This window comes from Brachyistius frenatus, unplaced genomic scaffold, assembly GCF_029030835.1.
Source record: "Brachyistius frenatus isolate BFR_SWC_R1_liver_20210118 unplaced genomic scaffold, ASM2903083v1 Contig_293, whole genome shotgun sequence".
Classification (NCBI taxonomy): domain Eukaryota; kingdom Metazoa; phylum Chordata; class Actinopteri; family Embiotocidae; genus Brachyistius; species Brachyistius frenatus.
In genome coordinates, this window is record NW_027210892.1 from 332,320 (window position 1) to 352,747 (window position 20,428).

The window sequence follows — 20,428 nt, forward strand, 5'->3', positions numbered from 1 at the left end:
TATCTATCTATCTATCTATCTATCTATCTATCTATCTATCTATCTATCTATCTATCTATCTATCTATCTATCTATCTATCTATCTATCTATCTATCTATCTATCTATCTATCTATCTATCTATCTATCTATCTATCTATCTATCAAACTTCTGACTTATATTGTAATGAGTGACGATCTGACGTGTGCTAACACTGATAGATCTGCAATCAGCTGACTTCAGCTGATATTTAGAATCTACCAGTAAAACAGCCGCTACTTGAACATGGACATGTTGACCCACATGTTGCTGTCTCTACATGTGTGCATGTGGACACTGACTTTGTGTGCTCCTCTGTGAGGTCGGAGATAAAGGAGTACCTGCCCTCCCAGGACGGACTCAGCAGTAAAGTGGAGGAGATCCAGTCCTTCTGTGAGGGTCAGATCGCTGCCCTGCAGGCGCTCAGCCCTCGGAACGCCAAAATACGCTTCATTGGTGGGTAAAACCCCTCCTTCTCCTCCACCTAGTCCTCCTCCTTCTCCTTCTCCTTCTCCTTCTCCTTCTCCTTCTCCTTCTCCTTCTCCTTCTCCTTCTCCTTCTCCTTCTCCTTCTCCTTCTCCTTCTCCTCCTGCTCCTGCTCCTCCTCCTCCTCCTCCTAATGATGGTGTTATTCTGTCTCAGAGTCTCTCAGCAGCCTGCCTCTGTTTGGATCCAGTACTTTCTTGGCCCAGAAGGTGAGCCAGCACAGCTGTCCCTCACCGTGCACCGTCAGCATCAACCAGGAGGGGGTGCTGTTCATTCACCCTAGAACACAGGTACCGGCCCTTCGTCTGAATTAAAGACTTCCGTCAGTATCACTACTTTAGTCTCACTGTCTGAGAACAGATGTGACCCGAGGTGTATCCAGGATACATCAGTATTAAAGGACAAATACAACTAGAGTTCTTTTCTGTATTCCTAACTCTTGTTTTGTGTCTGTGCTGCTATTAAAGTCTCATCTGATCCTAATTATGCAAATTACTGTTTCAGTTTGTACTTGGCTTGTACTTAAGGCTTCAAATCGCATATCATCATTTTATTGTTTCTACCCTGTCCAAAAAAGTTTGGACGCTGTGAAAAATGTAAATAAAAGCAGAATGTAATGATTTGCAAATCATATAAACATCTATTTAATTGAAAATTGACCAAAGGCAACATATCAAATGTTAAAATGCAGAAATTATATTGTTTTATTAAAAAATATATGCTCATTTTTAATTTGATGCCGGCAACACGTCTCAAAAAAGTTGAGACAGTGTCAACAAAAGACCCATTTCACACAGTGTCCCAACTTTTCTGGAAACGAGGGTGTAATTCTACATTTCTTTGCACTCATGTTACAAGAATCAGAAAAGATTTGGGGGAAACATTTTCTTCCAAACTGCTGCACTTCAGTCCCTTTAATAATGTTTGTCTGCTCATGTTTTCATTGAGTTCAGTGTTTTTTCAGTCAGAAACTCCATCTTTGTGGTCAGCTTTGCAAAGCTTCAGTCTGAATTATTAATTGGCCCTCACGTCTCTCTGTTAATGCTAAATAAAAGTCCAGTCATCATCTGACACGTCCAGTTGATAATTGTGCGACCCATCTGATGGTTTCTGTCTCGATCTGCTGCAGGAGCAAGTGTTTCAGATTCCTCTGGCGGATGTTCAGTCCGTGCGCACCATCCGCTCCAAGAAACAATGCAAAGTGCCAACGATGGACATCAACTATGGAACTGCAGTTCATCCCAAAAAAGTCACTATTCATATGAAACAGGTAATGACAGCTGTGAGAATGCCTTCTCCTCTTGTACTCTTGTGCAGCCGGCTGCTGTGTTCCTGTTAGAAGGACCTGTGGTTGAGTGTGTGATGATGCTTCAGCTCTTGTCGTCCATAAAGTTGTGGTCAACTTAATTGTTGAATGTGTAGCTGTATTCACCTTCCTAAAATCACACACCCCCGTTTCCACTTTTATTGTTCGTTTTCGACCAACCATAAAGTGATCTCCTGACAACATGGATGTGAGGCAGTCAGAATAAAGATGAAACAGCTGGCAGTTTGTCTGCAATTCATGTGAACTGCTGAGTTTCTGTCCAGCTGTCTGAAGGCAGCACGTTTCTGTTCCTTCTGCAGCGTCGGAGAACATTCATGTTGCTTTAATGTCAAACCACGACTTCAAACAGCAGAGCTGCTGGTTAAACTTTGAGCATTCAGCACCAGACTGCTGCAAAATTAGTCCTTTTGATCGATTAGTCTCCATTTTCTACTACAGGTAAAGAATTATATTACAGGTGGATAGATCACGGTGGAGATCTATCACACCATTTATAAAGTCTAAGATGTCGGCACGTCCCCGATGCACAGAGCAGGAGAGATTCGACTGTGACCTGCTGTTTTATTAAATGTTTTCATCAGTCGTATGGATTCACACAGAAAGTTTAGTCCTAATGTGTGTCAGTGAGGAGAAATCCCGTCACAACCGGGTGACCCCAAACTTCATCCAGCATCACAAAAAGATTCTGTTGCCGTCACATAAACTGGATATTATTTTCAATAAAAAATGTATTTGTTGAGGAGCAGTGGAAAAATACATATTTTTTATGTGTTATTGTAAAGCCCATACGATATATAAAACTTGAATTCATCATAAGCTACACCTGATCTGTTGATTATTTTTTCAATGAATTCATTCTTTGTTTGCTCAATAAATATTAGTGAAACAGTGAAAAACATCCATCACGATTTTCTAATGTCCAAGTTAACGTTTTCAGATGTTATTTTGTTCCCACAGCAGTTCAAAACTCTTCAGTTTACTCTCAAGTAAGACAATTAACCTGAGAAATCTGAAGTAGGAACGGTTTGGCATTTTTGCTTTGAAACTAAAGTAAACAATAAATCAAATATCAAAGTGTTGCTGAATAGTTTTCCTGAAGTGGATTGTTTGGTATCAGTAATAAATGCACACATACAATATTGGGGTTTGTGGAACACTGAGGAAATGAAGTCCATATTACCAAAAACACCACGGTTATTAATGAATAATTTACTAATTACCTATGAATCTTTAAATCACTGAAAAGATTTGTACATTCCTGCCTCTTTTAATCCTTTAATCTCTTTTTTTTTTTCCAGGCTAAAGAGTTGTGCCACACCATTTCTCTAATAATGGAAGCATTGATTCAGCCACCAGTCACCAGTTCCATTTCAAATCGCTAGTAGACACAAACACAGAGGAGGGAGTTTGTTTTTCACTGGCTTCTGGAACGGACTTTTCACCTTTTTGTTTTGTTAATTTATCTTTATTTTCGGTGTATCTCTTTCATGTAGAAATATGCCAACAGGATGCTAATATTCTCTTCAGTGTTATGTTATCTGAGGGGAAATAATGCGGTGCAGACACACACGGTGTCACTAATCAAAGAGCAAACTGTACGTTAATGCAGGAAGTGGGGTAATTCACCAGTTATCATGAAAGTAAATCAAAGTCTTAAATTTGGTCTTTTTGTTCATGAAAATTCTATGAAATATAACTCGAATGTAAAGTTGCTTAGTCGTTATTAGAAGTGTATGGATACTGATGTCATGTAAGTACATAATTTATAAGCATTAAAGAAATATTCTGATTTATTCAATATCATGTGTTTCTTTTCAATATTTTCTCCTCAGTAGGTGTCCAAAAGTATAAATATAATTGATATTGTAATAATTATAATAATTATGATCTGCCATCATCAGGTAACAATTATAATCTATTATAGCTAGCCCTGTTATTATTATTATTTGATTGTATAAGCCATTTCCAAACAACATTGTCTTTACAAATAAGTCACATGCCTGGAGACTCGCTGCAGTGAGACTTCACCCTGAGTCTGAACTCCCTGCAAGCCTTTCCCAGTTTCTTGTTTTTAATAAACCAAACATTAAACTTCCCAATAGTATGATCTTTTTTAAAACATGCAAATGCAGGGTTTAGATATAATTGATTATATTTGTTGTTGTTTGTAATGATTCAGTAAGATAGCATCTGCTGCACCAACTATATTTTTGTCAGTAGTGAAACCAAACAATGGATTTTCTAAAACACGCCTCACGTCATCATGCTGCTGATATCCACTGACTCATAGTGCACTCAGGGGACCATTATTGATGGTCACATAGTTGGACTCCTGTCCTATACTAAATAAAGATTACATAAGTCATTGAATCATTAAGATTAGGCTATTTACATTATATAATTGCATGCATATCATATTGTATACTACCCTTTTATATAGCACAGCCTATGTATGCCAGTCTTTTTACATAATATATATTTGATATATCTATACAATAAACCCTCCATAACACTAATGTGTAATATACTATATAGGCTAAATAGCAGGTCTGTGCAATAATATTTATAATGTAAAACATCCTGAGTAAAATATGTATTTAGTGTATGTAGCTTGTTTGTGTATGTGTTATTTTACATTTTGTATTTATCTTTTTCCAGCTGTACTTTCTACATCAGCTGTGATTTCCGCGGGTAATTTAACTCTTATTTTAACAGGCGTTTTGAACTTCCGTTGACGCAGCTCTCTCTGGTCTCGCCCACCCTCGTCACAGCCAATCAGACAGACGGAGAACTCAAGCGCCGTCCAATCACAGCGCACTACTCCTTCCTCCGGGCAGGACGGACCAGCAACATGGCTGCTGCTGTACACTGAAGACCCAGAAGTGCATTTTGTGTTTGACAGAAAAAACGATATTTACTCAAAAGATCAAGATATCAACAGCGACGTGAACACCGCGCGAGGTGAGTTCGTACAGATTCATAACGCACGTGGACGGGCTCTGTTACAGTGAACGAATAAACGAGTCCTCAATGTCAGTGGAGTTGGTCGAAGCCTCTTGTGTTGCATCTGCCGTTGACATGTCGGGAGGAGGACGGGGAGTCGAGCCGGGGACACAACCGACACGGAGACCGACACGGACACAACGGACACGGACACAACCGACACAGACACGGACACAGCGGACACGGACACAACCAACACGGACACAACCGACACGGAGACAACCGACACGGACACAACCGACACGGACACAACCGACACAGACACAACGGACACAACCGACACGGACACCAACACAACCGACACGGACACAACCGACACGGACACCGACACGGACACAACCGACACGGACACGGACACAACCGACACGGACACAACCGACACGGACACAACCGACACAACCGACACGGACACAACCGACACAACCGACACGGACACCAACACAACCGACACGGACACAACCGACACGGACACAACGGACACGGACACAACCGACACGGACACAACCGACACGGACACAACCGACACGGACACCAACACAACCGACACAGACACAACCGACACAACCGACACAACCGACACGGACACAAACACACACGGACACAACCGACACGGACACCAACACAACCGACACAGACACAACCGACACAACCGACACGGGACACAACACGGACACAACCGACACAACCGACACGGACACAACCGACACGGACACAACCGACACAACCAACACGGACACAACCGACACAACCGACACGGACACAACCAACACGGACACAACCGACACGGACACAACCGACACGGACACCGACACAACCGACACGGACACAACCAACACGGACACAACCGACACGGACACAACCGACACGGACACAACCGACACGGACACAACCAACACGGACACAACTGACACCGACACAACCGACACGGACACCAACACAACCGACACAGACACAACCGACACGGACACAACCGACACGGACACAACCGACACGGACACAACCGACACGGAGACCGACACGGACACAACCGACACGGACACAACCGACACGGACACAACCGACACGGAGACCGACACGGACACAACCGACACAACCAACACGGACACAACTGACACGGACACAACCGACACGGAGACCGACACGGACACAACTGACACGGACACAACCGACACGGAGACCGACACGGACACAACCGACACAACCAACACGGACACAACCGACACGGACACAACCAACACGGACACAACCGACACGGACACAACCAACACGGACACAACCGACACCGACACAACCGACACCGACACAACCGACACGGACACAACCGACACAACCAACACGGACACAACCGACACAACCGACACGGACACAACCGACACAACCGACACGGACACAACCAACACGGACACAACCGACACAGACACAACGGACACAACCGACACGGACACCAACACAACCGACACAGACACAACCGACACGGACACAACCGACACGGACACAACCAACACGGACACAACCGACACGGACACCAACACAACCGACACGGACACAACCGACACGGACACAACCGACACGGACACAACCGACACGGACACAACCGACACGGAGACCGACACGGACACAACCGACACGGACACAACCGACACGGAGACCGACACGGACACAACCGACACAACCAACACGGACACAACCGACACGGACACAACCGACACGGACACAACGGACACAACCGACACGGACACCAACACAACCGACACAGACACAACCGACACGGACACAACCGACACAACCAACACGGACACAACCGACACAGACACAACCAACACGGACACAACCGACATGGACACAACCGACACGGACACAACGGACACCGACACGGACACAACGGACACGGACACAACCGACACGGACACAACGGACACGGACACAACCGACACGGACACAACCGACACGGACACAACCGACACGACACGGACACGACACGGACACGACACAGACACGACACGACACGACACGACACGACACGACACCGACACCGACACGACACGACACGACACGACACGACACGACACGACACGACACGACACGACACGACACCGACACGACACGACACGACACGACACCGACACCGACACGACACCGACACGACACGACACGACACCGACACGACACCGACACGACACGACACCGACACGACACCGACACGACACGACACGACACGACACGACACCGACACGACACGACACGGATACCGACACGACACGACACCGACACGACACGACACGACACCGACACCGACACGACACGACACGACACGACACGACACGACACCGACACGACACGACACGGATACCGACACGGACACGACACGGATACCGACACGACACGACACAGACAGGACAGGACACGACACGGACACTGCACGGCACGGCACGGACACGACACGACACGGACACGACACGACACGGACACGACACGGACACGACACCGACACGACACGACACGACACGGACACGACACAGACACGACACGGATACCGACACGACACGACACGACACAGACAGGACAGGACACGACACGGACACGTCACGGACACTGCACGGCACGGCACGACACGGACACGACACGACACGGACACGGACACGACACCACACGACACGGACACGACACGGACACGACACGACACCGACACGACACGGACACTGCACGGCACGGCACGACACGGACACGACACGGACACGACACGGACACGACACGGACACGACACGGGACACGACACGACACGGACACGACACGGACACGACACGGACACGAGGGGAGCTCCTCCCTGACTCCTCTGACACAGTGATGGGCGGGTGGCGGTTGGAGCAACTCACATGTTGGATTTTATTTTTGGTATTTATATTTTTTGTAGTTAAATCGGACTCCTAAACATGATGATTCAAACCATCTTATGAGGAAGTCCTGTCACGTAAACAGCATGTTGACAGTGAATCCCAGATTTTTCTTTCGCTAACTATTACATTTATTTCCTGTTCCTGTGTTAAAATTCACATCAAAAATACAACTGAAGTTTCTTATTTTCATGTCCAATCGGTATATAACTATGTAAAAAAAAAATCTACGGAGGCCGACAGGGTGCCTGAGTTGACCTGTCACCACACATGCAGCCTGCTCCAGGGGAAAGTGTGGCTGCAGCATCCTTTTAATGAGCTTTAATGAGATCTGAGAGACAAACACTGTCCACAGAGCTGGAGGCTCTTCTTCTGGCGAACTAGTGAGCAGTTGACTTTCTGAACCTTTAATAGGCCTCTTTCACAGAAACCCACGTTGACACGTAACCCTGTGAAAAGGCCCTGGTGTAGTTAATGAAATGAATGGTGGCTGAGCTCCTCTCTCAGGGTCCAGGTATCGATCCTGCCGCCTCTCCGCCGTGACTCGCTGAAATAGAGGAGAGCTGTCATTGATCCATTAGTAGAAAACTTTTTTTTAATTTTTTTAAATGACATGTCTGGTATGAAAAGCTGCTCATTGTGAGGCGTGACAAACAGACTGAACAGTACGCGCCCCACATGGCCTCTCTGTAAACACAATGAGTCCTGTGGCACTGAGGTTTTGTCCTGTTTGACCTCCCTGTGCCGCCTGCTCTCCGTCTGGCTCTGTAAAGAGGACGGGTTCTGGTTGGATCTTGCTCTGCAGCCGGTGCCCCCCCCCCCTCTCCACTCTGTCTGCCTCTCGTCTCCTTTGTTTGGCCGAGCGCTGTCCCCTCTCTGCCAATGCAGACTGCTGACTCCAGAGTTCAGTGCTGTTTTGTGCCAGATGAAGCTGCTTATGTGGTCACAGCGAGCGGCTCTGGTGTCGGTGGATTTGACCTCCGTCTGCATTTCAATGCGGCTATTATCACCCTGACAACACACAAAATATCAGCAATGAAACTTCAAATACAACCAATATGAATGATTTTTCATGTGTTCACAGCCCTCCACATGGACGTGATGAAGACGATCTCTGTGCAGCACCTCATCAACAATTAACCCTCCAAACAGAAGCTCCTATCCCAGAGTTCCCTGCTTCTCCTCGGGTCCCAGTGGGCGTTGGCGTGCCTCCTATCACACTGGCAGAGGAGGCGGGGCAGGAGGTGTCGCCAGGTGGAGGACCAAGGCTTCACCTGCGTGCCTTCTTCATCTTCCTCCGTCCGTATCCGAACCGCCAGCAGCTTCTGAGAAGAATACAGCCCGGAGCGACCGGCCCGCAGCGTCCAGAACCAGAACCAGAACCAGAGCTCGTGGGACGGTAGTGACCCGGCTCTGCCGAGCGGCGCTGGCTGGTTGGGGAGCGGAGCATGGTGAATGGTTGTGGTTGCCATGGAGCAGCAGGATAAGAAGCAGGTGAGTTGGGCTGCTGAGATCAGCATCTGCTTTTGCTGCTTAAATGAGGTGGAGGTTGTTTACTGAGCAGGTCGGCCTCCGGGACTCCCTCTGACCTCAGGGGGGTGCTGAGCAGGGCATTCGTTTATGGGCTTTTGTGAGACTCTTCAGGGAGAAATTTACCAACAGAAAATGTATTTTCTGAAATATTAGTGAAATCCCTAGTTGCCAGGATGGTGGCCGATGGAGAGCTTCAGGGACCAGAGGACATTCGTCTAAAAACTCTGACAGTGTCAGAAATTTAGGATCACTTTTCAAAATGTAACTGCGTCTGCAAACCAGCTCCTCAGAACACAGGATGAAATGACATGATAGGAATTATAAATACCGTCACTTTAGGGATTAAATCTTTCCTCGGAAACGCCAGTAAAACAGTTCAAAAAACTCTCACACACACAAATTTTTCACTGAACCTTTTCACGCTGCATGTTAAGCGTTACCTTTTTGTACGTTCCCACACACACTGGTGATTTATTAAGACATAATGTAAATGATTGACGTTTCAAACGGTGTTCTGCTTCGTCCTCCACAGCCAGTTAAAAAACTCTGAGACATCTTTACTGATTTACTAATTGCATTTGATTCGATTCAGTGTATTCATATATCCATCCATTATCTATACCCGCTTTACCCTGAACAGGGTTACGGGGATGTATTCATATATTTAGCTCCATTTTCTTTGCCAACCTACTACATTGTTTAAAGAAGACATTCATGTATATCAAGAACAACAGTGGACAAAGTGAGGAACGGGTCACTACCCTGAAACAGACACTTCTTCTAGAGAGGGAAGTGGAAACAAAGCGGTACGCAGAGAAAGCTGCTGGATTTTAAACTCTGACAAAACTTCAAAAATAAGATAGGAGTTGTGATGAGCTGTAATTATCCAGTAAATGTGGACAATCAGCTGTGGCACGGGATCCTTTTTACAAATATTGTCTCCGTCCTTCATCGTCTCTGCTCCTTTCAGTTCACCCTTCTGAAGGGGTCAAACCAAAGGTCAAACCACACCAGTTAAACTTCGACGTGCAGGAGAGACGTTTCTCAACACGATGTGTAGGAACAGAAACGAGGCTTTCACTGACCTGTTGCTCAACCGGCTCAGACAATAGTTTTTTTAATCTCGCTGTTCCCACCTATGTGCTGCGTTGTGTAATCATTAACTCACAGCAGTATAGTCAGCAGCATGGAGCTCCTCCGCAGGGAGACATGAATGTGCTGGAGGAAGAGGTAGAGTAGCTCTTTGATTTTCTACATTTCAACTGCAGCACGTGGTGAGTTTCTGTTCGTGTGGTTATTTAATACGTTGTGAATGCATTAGTGAAGAAAGGTCGTACGAACTCAGCAGCAATGAGCCTTCACATGTTCAGTGTGACAGAGACATTCAGCGCTTCTTAAAATCCTCAACCAAAACAGTCACAAGTTCTTCCTCACTAATGATTTAAAAGATGGAGCGAAGGACTCATGACGTGTACTAACGTTGTCAACGTCAATCCACAGAAGAGAGTTTACAGCAGTTAAGTTCTCTTCCTGCACATCACTCTATTTCCTGGTCGTAATATCAAAGCGGAATTTTACATTGTTTACATTGTTTACGTTGTTTACATTGTTTACTAGCTTGCAGTCTTCCATGCTGTGTTTTGTGGTGCATTGCTGCACATGTCAGTGCACCTGTTTGGATGTGTGTGTGCACAACAGCACCAGAACAGGTCATAAACTGGGTGAACTGGGCCTGTGGTCGGCACGCTGAGTGTCAGTATATCAGTTTGAGCAGCATTTCTCCAACTGTGACACATTCTGACTTTTGGTTGTCCAACTTGTCGTTTATCCTGCAAAACGAGTTGTTGTTGTTTTTCCACCTGTTGCTGCCTCCCCTCCGCACGTTAGCGCTGTCAGGTATCTCCAGCGCTGTTGTTCCAGAATAACGTTCTCTGAATGGTGGCATCGACTTTTCCTGATACATCCCTCTGACTTGTTCTGTCCTGCATCATAGTAAAATTAACTGTTTGAACAAACGGTGAATGGTTGAAGGTTGCTCCGATAGTTCAAAATAAACCTGAGGTCGTCACCAACTGTCAACCATCAGTGATGTCATCAACCATCAGTGATGTCATCAACCATCAGTGATGTCATCGTTGGTTTGTGAACGTTATGAATCCTCCAGTTCAGATTCTGTCCGTCACCATCTTTGCTAGTTCGGAGCGGTTTGGGGCAGGAAGTGACCATATTTGGACGAGCTGGGGGAGGAGCCAGAGGTGGATCTGACCGATCTGATTGGAAACCTGACGATACTACGTCCGCCCACCGATAGCTGTAACCTGACTGCACCACAGACCTGTCAATCAAACAGACACGCCCCCAAAAACAGGTCTTCTTGAATCTTCTTTTCTAATGAATGAGGGATTCTTTTCAGATGGACCTCCAGAAAACTAATAAGAAGGAGTGACTTTAGCTAACAACACCGAGAGAACTGATGGACACATTTTATTCACTTTGGATTTGATGAGAGAAGTTGAATGGGAGTCTATGGAGCCGGAGGCTTTTTGGAGCCGACCTCTAGTGGCACTCGCTGGTATTGCAGCTGAAGACACTTCTGGATCAGAACCATTTTTCAGACCTGAAGCTACGAACACTTTTATATCCAGTCTGTGGTCTTCGCCCAGTAAGACTGTAGACGCATCCCTATGCAGCATGGCCACACCCCTTATATCCATGCAGGGAATGTGGGCGTGGTAACACCAGACTAGCAACAAAGAGCTCTTAGAAGAAATAAGTTCAGTTGGACTTCAATAAGGCTGGATGACACTTCAGTGTTATTGTTTCGATATGATTCTGTCATGGAGTTTATTGTTGATGATATTTGTATGTATTTTGCATACTTCTGAATTATCAGACTTACACCAGTTTAAACAAAAACTCTCGCTCTACCAGGAGAAGTGTCTTTGGTCTCACACACTGGTAAATGTTGGCTTCATGTTTATCTAATGTAGTTGTTATTAATGCAGCAGTGATGTGGTTGTGATTGAGATTACAACAGTAGAGAATCGTATGGTCCATTTCTCCCTGTGATTCCTCCGTGTTCGTCTCTCCGCTGCTGTAAAAATGTGCTAAGCTGGCAGGAGCAGAGAAAAGAGATGGTCCAGGCAGGTTGGCATCGTTCCTCACATCCCGTGCCAGCTACTGAACTGAGATGAAGTGAATGAGGCTGAAAGTCCACCTGGCTCTGACGCTGGGCTTTGCTGTCTGCCTCTCTGTGACAAGGGAGATTTGGGTGAGGTTCTGCAGCATCTCCGGCTCCCTCCTAACTACAGCCACGCGCCAGCTGTCTCTCCAGCCCGGACTTTATTCCCACCTCGAGAACTCGGTGCTGAAATGTAATTATTGTCGTGGTGAGACGTCCTCGGCAGCCCAGCGGCAGCGTTAGAGATTTGAGAGGAGCGGAGCAGAGCTGGGCCGTCATGGTGCTGAAGATGAGAGAAGGGATCTGGCTGAGGAAGAGCAGCGCTGTAAGTTACCTCTCGCTCGTCTGTCGGTCTGTAGCTTCCTCGTGAGGCAGAACCACCAGGACTGTTGTCAGGCAGATATACTGCAGTCGGTAGTGGTGATAGGAGTGGTGTCAGTAGTAGTAGTGTCAGTAGTGGTGATAGGAGTGGTGTCAGTAGTGGCGTCAGTAGTAGTGTCAGTAGTGGTGTCAGTAGTAGTGTCAGCAGTGGTGTCAGTAGTGGTGTCAGTAATAGTAGTGTCAGTAGTGGTGTCAGTAGTAGTGTCAGTAGTAGTAGTGTCAGCAGTGGTGTCAGTAGTAGTGTCAGTAGTGGTGTCAGTAGTAGTGTCAGTAGTAGTAGTGTCAGCAGTGGTGTCAGTAGTAGTGTCAGTAGTAGTAGTGTCAGCAGTGGTGTCAGTAGTGGTGTCAGTAATAGTAGTGTCAGTAGTGGTGTCAGTAGTGGTGTCAGTAGTAGTAGTGTCAGCAGTGGTGTCAGTAGTAGTGGTGTCAGTAGTAGTGGTGTCAGTATTAGTGTCAGTAGTAGTAGTGTCAGTAGTAGTGTCAGCAGTGGTGTCAGTAGTAGTGGTGTCAGTATTAGTGTCAGTAGTAGTAGTGTCAGTAGTAGTAGTGTCAGCAGTGGTGTCAGTAGTGGTGTCAGTAGTAGTAGTGTCAGTAGTAGTGTCAGTAGTGGTGTCAGTAGTAGTGGTGTCAGTATTAGTGTCAGTAGTAGTGTCAGCAGTGGTGTCAGTAGTGGTGTCAGTAGTAGTAGTGTCAGTAGTGGTGATAGGAGTGGTATCAGTAGTGGTGTCAGTAGTGGTGATAGGAGTGGTGTCAGTAGTGGTGATAGGAGTGGTATCAGTAGTGGTGTCAGTAGTGGTGATAGGAGTGGTGTCAGTAGTGGTGATAGGAGTGGTATCAGTAGTGGTGTCAGTAGTGGTGATAGGAGTGGTGTCAGTAGTAGTAGTGTCAGTAGTGGTGTCAGTAGTAGTAGTGTCAGTAGTAGTGTCAGCAGTGGTGTCAGTAGTAGTGGTGTCAGTATTAGTGTCAGTAGTAGTAGTGTCAGTAGTAGTAGTGTCAGTAGTAGTGTCAGCAGTGGTGTCAGTAGTGGTGTCAGTAGTAGTGGTGTCAGTATTAGTGTCAGTAGTAGTGTCAGCAGTGGTGTCAGTAGTAGTAGTGTCAGTAGTAGTGTCAGTAGTGGTGATAGGAGTGGTATCAGTAGTGGTGTCAGTAGTGGTGATAGGAGTGGCGTCAGTAGTGGAGTCAGTAATGGTGTGTGTGTGTGTGTGTGTGTGTGTGTGTGTGTGTGTGTGTGTGTGTGTGTGTGTGTGTGTGTGTGTGTGTGTGTGTGTGTGTGTGTGTGTGTGTGTCTGCATGTTTACGTCTGTCTGGAGGATTTTGTTGAGGCTTTGTTACTCTGGGAAATAGGAAGTTATTTATAGCTGGTCTGTGTGGGACGTGGAGCCTGAAAGCTGAACCCTGTGTGTACATGTGTGTGGCAGTTCTTTATGTTTGTGTATTTGTTTGTGTTGGTGTGTGTGTGCAGGCCTCTGCAGACACACACATCCTCACAGTGACATGGAGTATGGGAAAAGGTTGCTTTCCCATTAACAGCACATGCAGCTCTGTTTCCCCTCTCTGATAAAACACACCCACTTCCTCTCCATGCAGCAGGGTTGTTCAAACACGTGACATGGAGAGATGTCATGTATGATGACGCACCAAGCCGTGACGTTCATGTTAAAACCGTCAATTCACTAGAAATGAAAAGATAACAATTTTAAGAATTGATTTCACATTTAAGTCTTTAATGAAGGAAAAATGGCAAAACTTTTCTGTTTCTCGCTGCGACTGGTGATTTTTCATGATGTCATTTTGTATAGTTTATATAAACTTTAAAGTATTTCACCCTATTTCATGATATATTTGCATTAACTGTGTGAAGTCTTTGGAGTCGTGCAAACATAGCGTCAAACCTGACTTTTTTTTTTAATTTATAAGGATGAGAAAATCCTTTTTTTTTTTTTTTTTTTTCACAACACATGCTGTGCAGATGTTTACTGTCATCATATCTACAGCCGAGGCATCAATGAGCTCAGCAAACTAAAAAAAACACTATTTTAACACAAATTCCTCTTTAACTGTTGCATCGTAGGGCTACAATCAAATGGAACCATATTTAACACCAAATATTGATGTTGTACTGGTATTTTAGAAGTGACTATCGGTGCTTTCACAAAATATTTTGCAATGACATTTTTGACAAATATTCATTAGTCATGTGGAAAGAATGATGAAATGGATAAAAGGCAGATAGTAGAACTGTCTGCTAAGTTTAGAAAATAAAACAATTTACTGTAAAAGCAGGAAAAATCTACACTTATGCATGACTACGATATTACAATATACAATATCTACTCTCGTATCCCGAAAGGATAAATTCTGCTGCGGCAGGTTTCTACATGCTGAGGACACAGTATGTGTGTGTCAGACGGATCGTTTCACCTGCTAATAACAGCTGTTGGTTGGAAGAGAGTCAACATGGCTGCCAGCGAATAAAGTGTACAACAACAACGCAGTGGTTAGTGGATGGATCATCAAACCCCTCGGTGGGTGATAAGAACAACTTAGGCCCGGTTGTAACAGCTGAACGCAGTTTTCAAAGTCGGTCTCTATCTGCATCAGTTCCAGAGATATCAGTGAATATGAGTGTGTGCTGCTGTGATCAGAGACGACAGGTGAGATGTGAGAGGCAGTTTACCAACCGCAGCGTGGGCAGTCCTGTCCACCGGGTTGGGAGGGTCCACCATGTGAGCTCCACTGGCTGCTCTCATTCACTAATTATTGTTATGGTCGAGCCTGAAAGAGCATTATTAATAGAAGAGCATTATCAATAGAAGAGCATTATTAATAGAAGAGCATTATCAATAGAAGAGCATTATTAATAGAAGAGCATTATCAATAGAAGAGCATTATTAATAGGAGAGCATTATTAATAGGAGAGCATTATTAATAGAAGAGCATTATCAATAGAAGAGCATTATTAATAGGAGAGCATTATCAATAGAAGAGCATTATTAGTAGGAGAGCATTATCAATAGAAGAGCATTATTAATAGGAGAGCATTATTAATAGGAGAGCATTATCAATAGAAGAGCATTATTAGTAGGAGAGCATTATCAATAGAAGAGCATTATTAGTAGGAGAGCATTATCAATAGAAGAGCATTATTAGTAGGAGAGCATTATCAATAGAAGAGCATTATTAGTAGGAGAGCATTATCAATAGAAGAGCATTATTAATAGGAGAGCATTATTAATAGGAGAGCATTATTAGTAGGAGAGCATTATTAATAGGAGAGCATTATTAGTAGGAGAGCATTATCAATAGAAGAGCATTATTAATAGAAGAGCATTATCAATAGAAGAGCATTATTAATAGAAGAGCATTATCAATAGAAGAGCATTATTAGTAGGAGAGCATTATCAATAGAAGAGCATTATTAGTAGGAGAGCATTATCAATATAAGAGCATTATTAATAGGAGAGCATTATTAATAGAAGAGCATTATTAATAGGAGAGCATTATCAATAGAAGAGCATTATTAATAGGAGAGCATTATTAATAGGAGAGCATTATTAATAGAAGAGCATTATTAGTAGGAGAGCATTATCAATAGAAGAGCATTATTAGTAGGAGAGCATTATCAATAGAAGAGCATTATTAATAGGAGAGCATTATTAATAGGAGAGCATTATTAGTAGGAGAGCATTATCAATAGAAGAGCATTATTAATAGGAGAGCATTATTAGTAGGAGAGCATTATTAGTAGGAGAGCATTATCAATAGAAGAGCATTATTAGTAGGAGAGCATTATTAGCATTATTAATAGGAGAGCATTATCAATAGAAGAGCATTATTAATAGGAGAGCATTATCAGTAGGAGAGCATTTTTAGTAGGAGAGCATTATCAATAGAAGAGCATTATTAGTAGGAGAGCATTATCAATAGAAGAGCATTATTAGTAGGAGAGCATTATTAATAGGAGAGCATTATTAGTAGCATTATTAATAGGAGAGCATTATTAATAGAAGAGCATTATTAATAGGAGAGCATTATTAATAGGAGAGCATTATTAGTAGGAGAGCATTATCAATAGAAGAGTAGGAGAGCATTATTAGTAGGAGAGCATTATTAGTAGGAGAGCATTATCAATAGAAGAGCATTATTAGTAGGAGAGCATTATCAATAGAAGAGCATTATTAATAGGAGAGCATTATTAGTAGGAGAGCATTATTAATAGGAGAGCATTATTAATAGGAGAGCATTATTAGTAGGAGAGCATTATTAGTAGGAGAGCATTTTTAGTAGGAGAGCATTATCAATAGAAGAGCATTATGAGTAGGAGAGCATTATCAATAGAAGAGCATTATTAATAGAAGAGCATTATTAATAGGAGAGCATTATCAATAGAAGAGCATTATTAGTAGGAGAGCATTATTAGTAGGAGAGCATTATTAGTAGAAAAGCATTATTAGTAGGAGAGCATTATGAGTAGGAGAGCATTATTAGTAGAAGAGCATTATTAGTAGGAGAGCATTATTAATAGGAGAGCATTATTAATAGGAGAGCATTATTAATAGGAGAGCATTATTAATAGGAGAGCATTATTAGTAGGAGAGCATTATTAGTAGGAGCATTATTAATAGGAGAGCATTATCAGTAGAAGAGTATTATTAGTAGGAGCATTATTAATAGGAGAGCATTATCAGTAGGAGAGCATTATTAGTAGGAGCATTATTAATAGGAGAGCATTATCAGTAGGAGAGCATTATTAGTAGGAGCATTATTAATAGGAGAGCATTATCAGTAGAAGAGTATTATTAGTAGGAGCATTATTAATAGGAGAGCATTATCAGTAGAAGAGTATTATTAGTAGGAGAGCATTATTAGTAGGAGAGCATTATCAGTAGGAGAGCATTATTAGTAGGAGCATTATTAGTAGGAGCATTATTAATAGGAGAGCATTATTAGTAGGAGCATTATTAGTAGGAGAGCATTATTAGTAGGAGAGCATTATTAGTAGGAGCATTATTAATAGGAGAGCATTATCAGTAGAAGAGTATTATTAGTAGGAGAGCATTATTAGTAGGAGAGCATTATCAGTAGGAGAGCATTATTAGTAGGAGCATTATTAGTAGGAGAGCATTATTAGTAGGAGCATTATTAATAGGAGAGCATTATCAGTAGAAGAGTATTATTAGTAGGAGAGCATTATTAGTAGGAGAGCATTATCAGTAGGAGAGCATTATTAGTAGGAGCATTATTAGTAGGAGCATTATTAATAGGAGAGCATTATTAGTAGGAGCATTATTAATAGGAGAGCATTATCAGTAGGAGAGCATTATTAGTAGGAGCATTATTAATAGGAGAGCATTATCAGTAGAAGAGTATTATTAGTAGGAGAGCATTATTAGTAGGAGAGCATTATCAGTAGGAGAGCATTATTAGTAGGAGCATTATTAGTAGGAGAGCATTATTAGTAGAAGAGCATTATTATTGGTCTTCTGCTGCAGTTCATACTGCAGTGAGCTGGCATCGGCTAGAAACAGAAAAACTTGGCACAATGACTGGAAGCGACTTGCAAGTGTTTCCCACAAAAAGTCCTTAAGTCCCCTTGACTTTACATTTTCCTGTGTGCTCTACAAAAGAGCCTCTTGGACCGGAGACATCCCCCCTGGTGGATTTTACTGCCTGATAGTCTTTTCTGGAAAAGTCCACTTTTGACATCTAAACCGTACGGTCAGATTGTCACCAAATATTTCTGCTCATCATCACTGAACGGAGCTCGAGTAAAGCTTTTCTGGTATTTTATTTAGTTTTCAAGATATTGACAAATAAACTTTACAAGTAGGAAAATAGCCATAATTAATGATTTGTCCAATCCTCATAGGTCTCGGTAGATATCCTCAGGTGTTTAGGAAAAGGCCTATCTCAGCATTTTAAGCCCGGTCTTCAGGGGGCGCTGCAAATACCAAAGAAGTGTAACACTTGTCCAGACGCTTAAAGAAATGGATGTGTAGTTCACATCTGATCGGTTTTAGCCGAACGACAGAGGAAGCTCTTTTAAAAGCCTCCCAATGTGCACCTTCTGTTCATGTCATCACTAAAACATGTACTGCAAGATGACAAATTCTTATCATGGATTTATACTAGTATAATATGGAAGATATGATACGGAATGCATTAGTTGTCCCTTTTAATTGAATACTTTTGGATTTGTATCATCAAAGTGTTTACAGAGTTATATCCTCATCTATCAGATTCTTCATCCTCCTGTTTCTGACTGAAGAGTAGTCCAGAGTTTGACAGGCTTCTTGTACGTGTTTTCACAGGAGGAGGAAGCTGTGGCTCTGGGCCTTTCAACAGGTCAGGCTCTGGTGAAGCTGCGGGACCAGCTGAGCAGCCTGCTGGAGCAGCACCAGAGAGCCGCGCGCAGACGGACCTCTGTGCTGGTACTCACATTTATACACTCGCTTTCATATTCACTGTAGTACCTTCATTCCCCTCGATGTGTAACAGAAGTTTCCTATTTCCAACGCTTTACCTGCCTTCTCCTCCGGTACAGAGATCTGTCGTGAACTGTCTGTCAGTCTGGCAGGAGATTCTTTAGTGAGCAAAACGCCTGTTCCAGATAGATAATATCTGCCTTTACTTTCAGTCACACTAAAAAAAACATTTGAAACTATTCACGTGAAAATATTTTTTTTAGAAAGCTGTGAGAATTTTGCTTTTCATTCCTGATCTATGATGTTCACACGCTTTAAATCAAAGGTGAGATGACCCGCAGAGGCAGAACAGCCTCAAACAATGCAGGATTGATTTACCAGATTTATCCTCTAATCCTTCCTCTGACCAAAACAAACCGATATTTATTTTTGACCTAATCCTGAACTGTAATCAGCAGTGAGCACTGGCAGAATATATTTAGTTATCATTACATCCTCGTGAAGTTGTGTGGTCCTCGTGAGGATAAGAATACAAGATACACACAAAGACACACAAAACTATTGTCTGAGAAGGAATCCCAACGTTCAGAGGCGGTTCCTGTTGAACAGTGATGAGCATGAAGCAGAACTAACGATCATCCAGTAACATCATTCTATTATTCTTTAGATTAATCTGTCACATGTTTCATTTCTTACATAACATGTATATACTTGTGCCTCTTGTTGGTTTGGTATGTTTCCATAGGAACAGTGGGTGAATAGCTTCCTCTACCATGGCAACCGTCACTCCTGTCTCCATTGGCCGGGAGCTGCCCTCACTTTACTGGTGGTGCTGGGACTTTTATGTTGCTATGGCAGCCAGCCAAAGGGCAGGTAGGTGACCTGCTTTCAGCTGAACCGTCCTGTCAGTGATCACGTCGCTGTACATCTCACTGCTGCGTCATGTGGAGCCATAATGTAAAAAATACATCAGATTCTAATGTCGGATGAGGATAGAAGAAGCTGATATTCCCGTGAAAAACAATCATCACCATGTAGATGATGAACAGAAGTGAGACATTTTAATTAATTAGCAGCTAAACAAACACCAGCTGACAGTGGTCTCGCTATGTGCCAAGACAATCTTACACTTCTGTGTGCCGTCCTCCTCCACAGTACAGGCATTAAATATGTACGCTGTAAT

The 20,428-nt window shown here is 43.6% G+C and overlaps 2 protein-coding genes across 6 annotated transcripts in view; both read left to right on the plus strand.

The window, feature by feature from the left end:
* Positions 1–3,873, plus strand: part of myo15b (myosin XVB) — a 61,304-nt gene extending 57,431 nt beyond the window's left edge. Inside the window, 4 exon segments of the mRNA XM_069722469.1 lie at positions 341–474; positions 661–794; positions 1,634–1,774; positions 3,130–3,873. Of these exon segments, the coding sequence (XP_069578570.1) occupies positions 341–474; positions 661–794; positions 1,634–1,774; positions 3,130–3,213 (493 nt within the window). The 3' untranslated portion in view covers positions 3,214–3,873.
* Positions 3,874–4,676: 803 nt separating this feature from the next.
* The window catches only part of tmem94 (transmembrane protein 94), a 49,328-nt gene continuing 33,576 nt past the window's right edge, over positions 4,677–20,428 (plus strand). For 3 of the 5 annotated variants that reach the window (XM_069722492.1, XM_069722494.1, XM_069722496.1), the window contains exons 1-3: positions 12,374–12,764; positions 19,132–19,251; positions 19,991–20,118. In XM_069722492.1, coding sequence (XP_069578593.1) covers positions 12,717–12,764; positions 19,132–19,251; positions 19,991–20,118 — 296 coding nt within the window. In that variant the 5' untranslated portion in view covers positions 12,374–12,716. Of the gene's footprint in view, positions 4,793–8,809; positions 9,220–12,373; positions 12,765–19,131; positions 19,252–19,990; positions 20,119–20,428 lie in introns of those variants that run through there. The other 2 variants (XM_069722493.1, XM_069722495.1) reach the window with 1 other exon arrangement.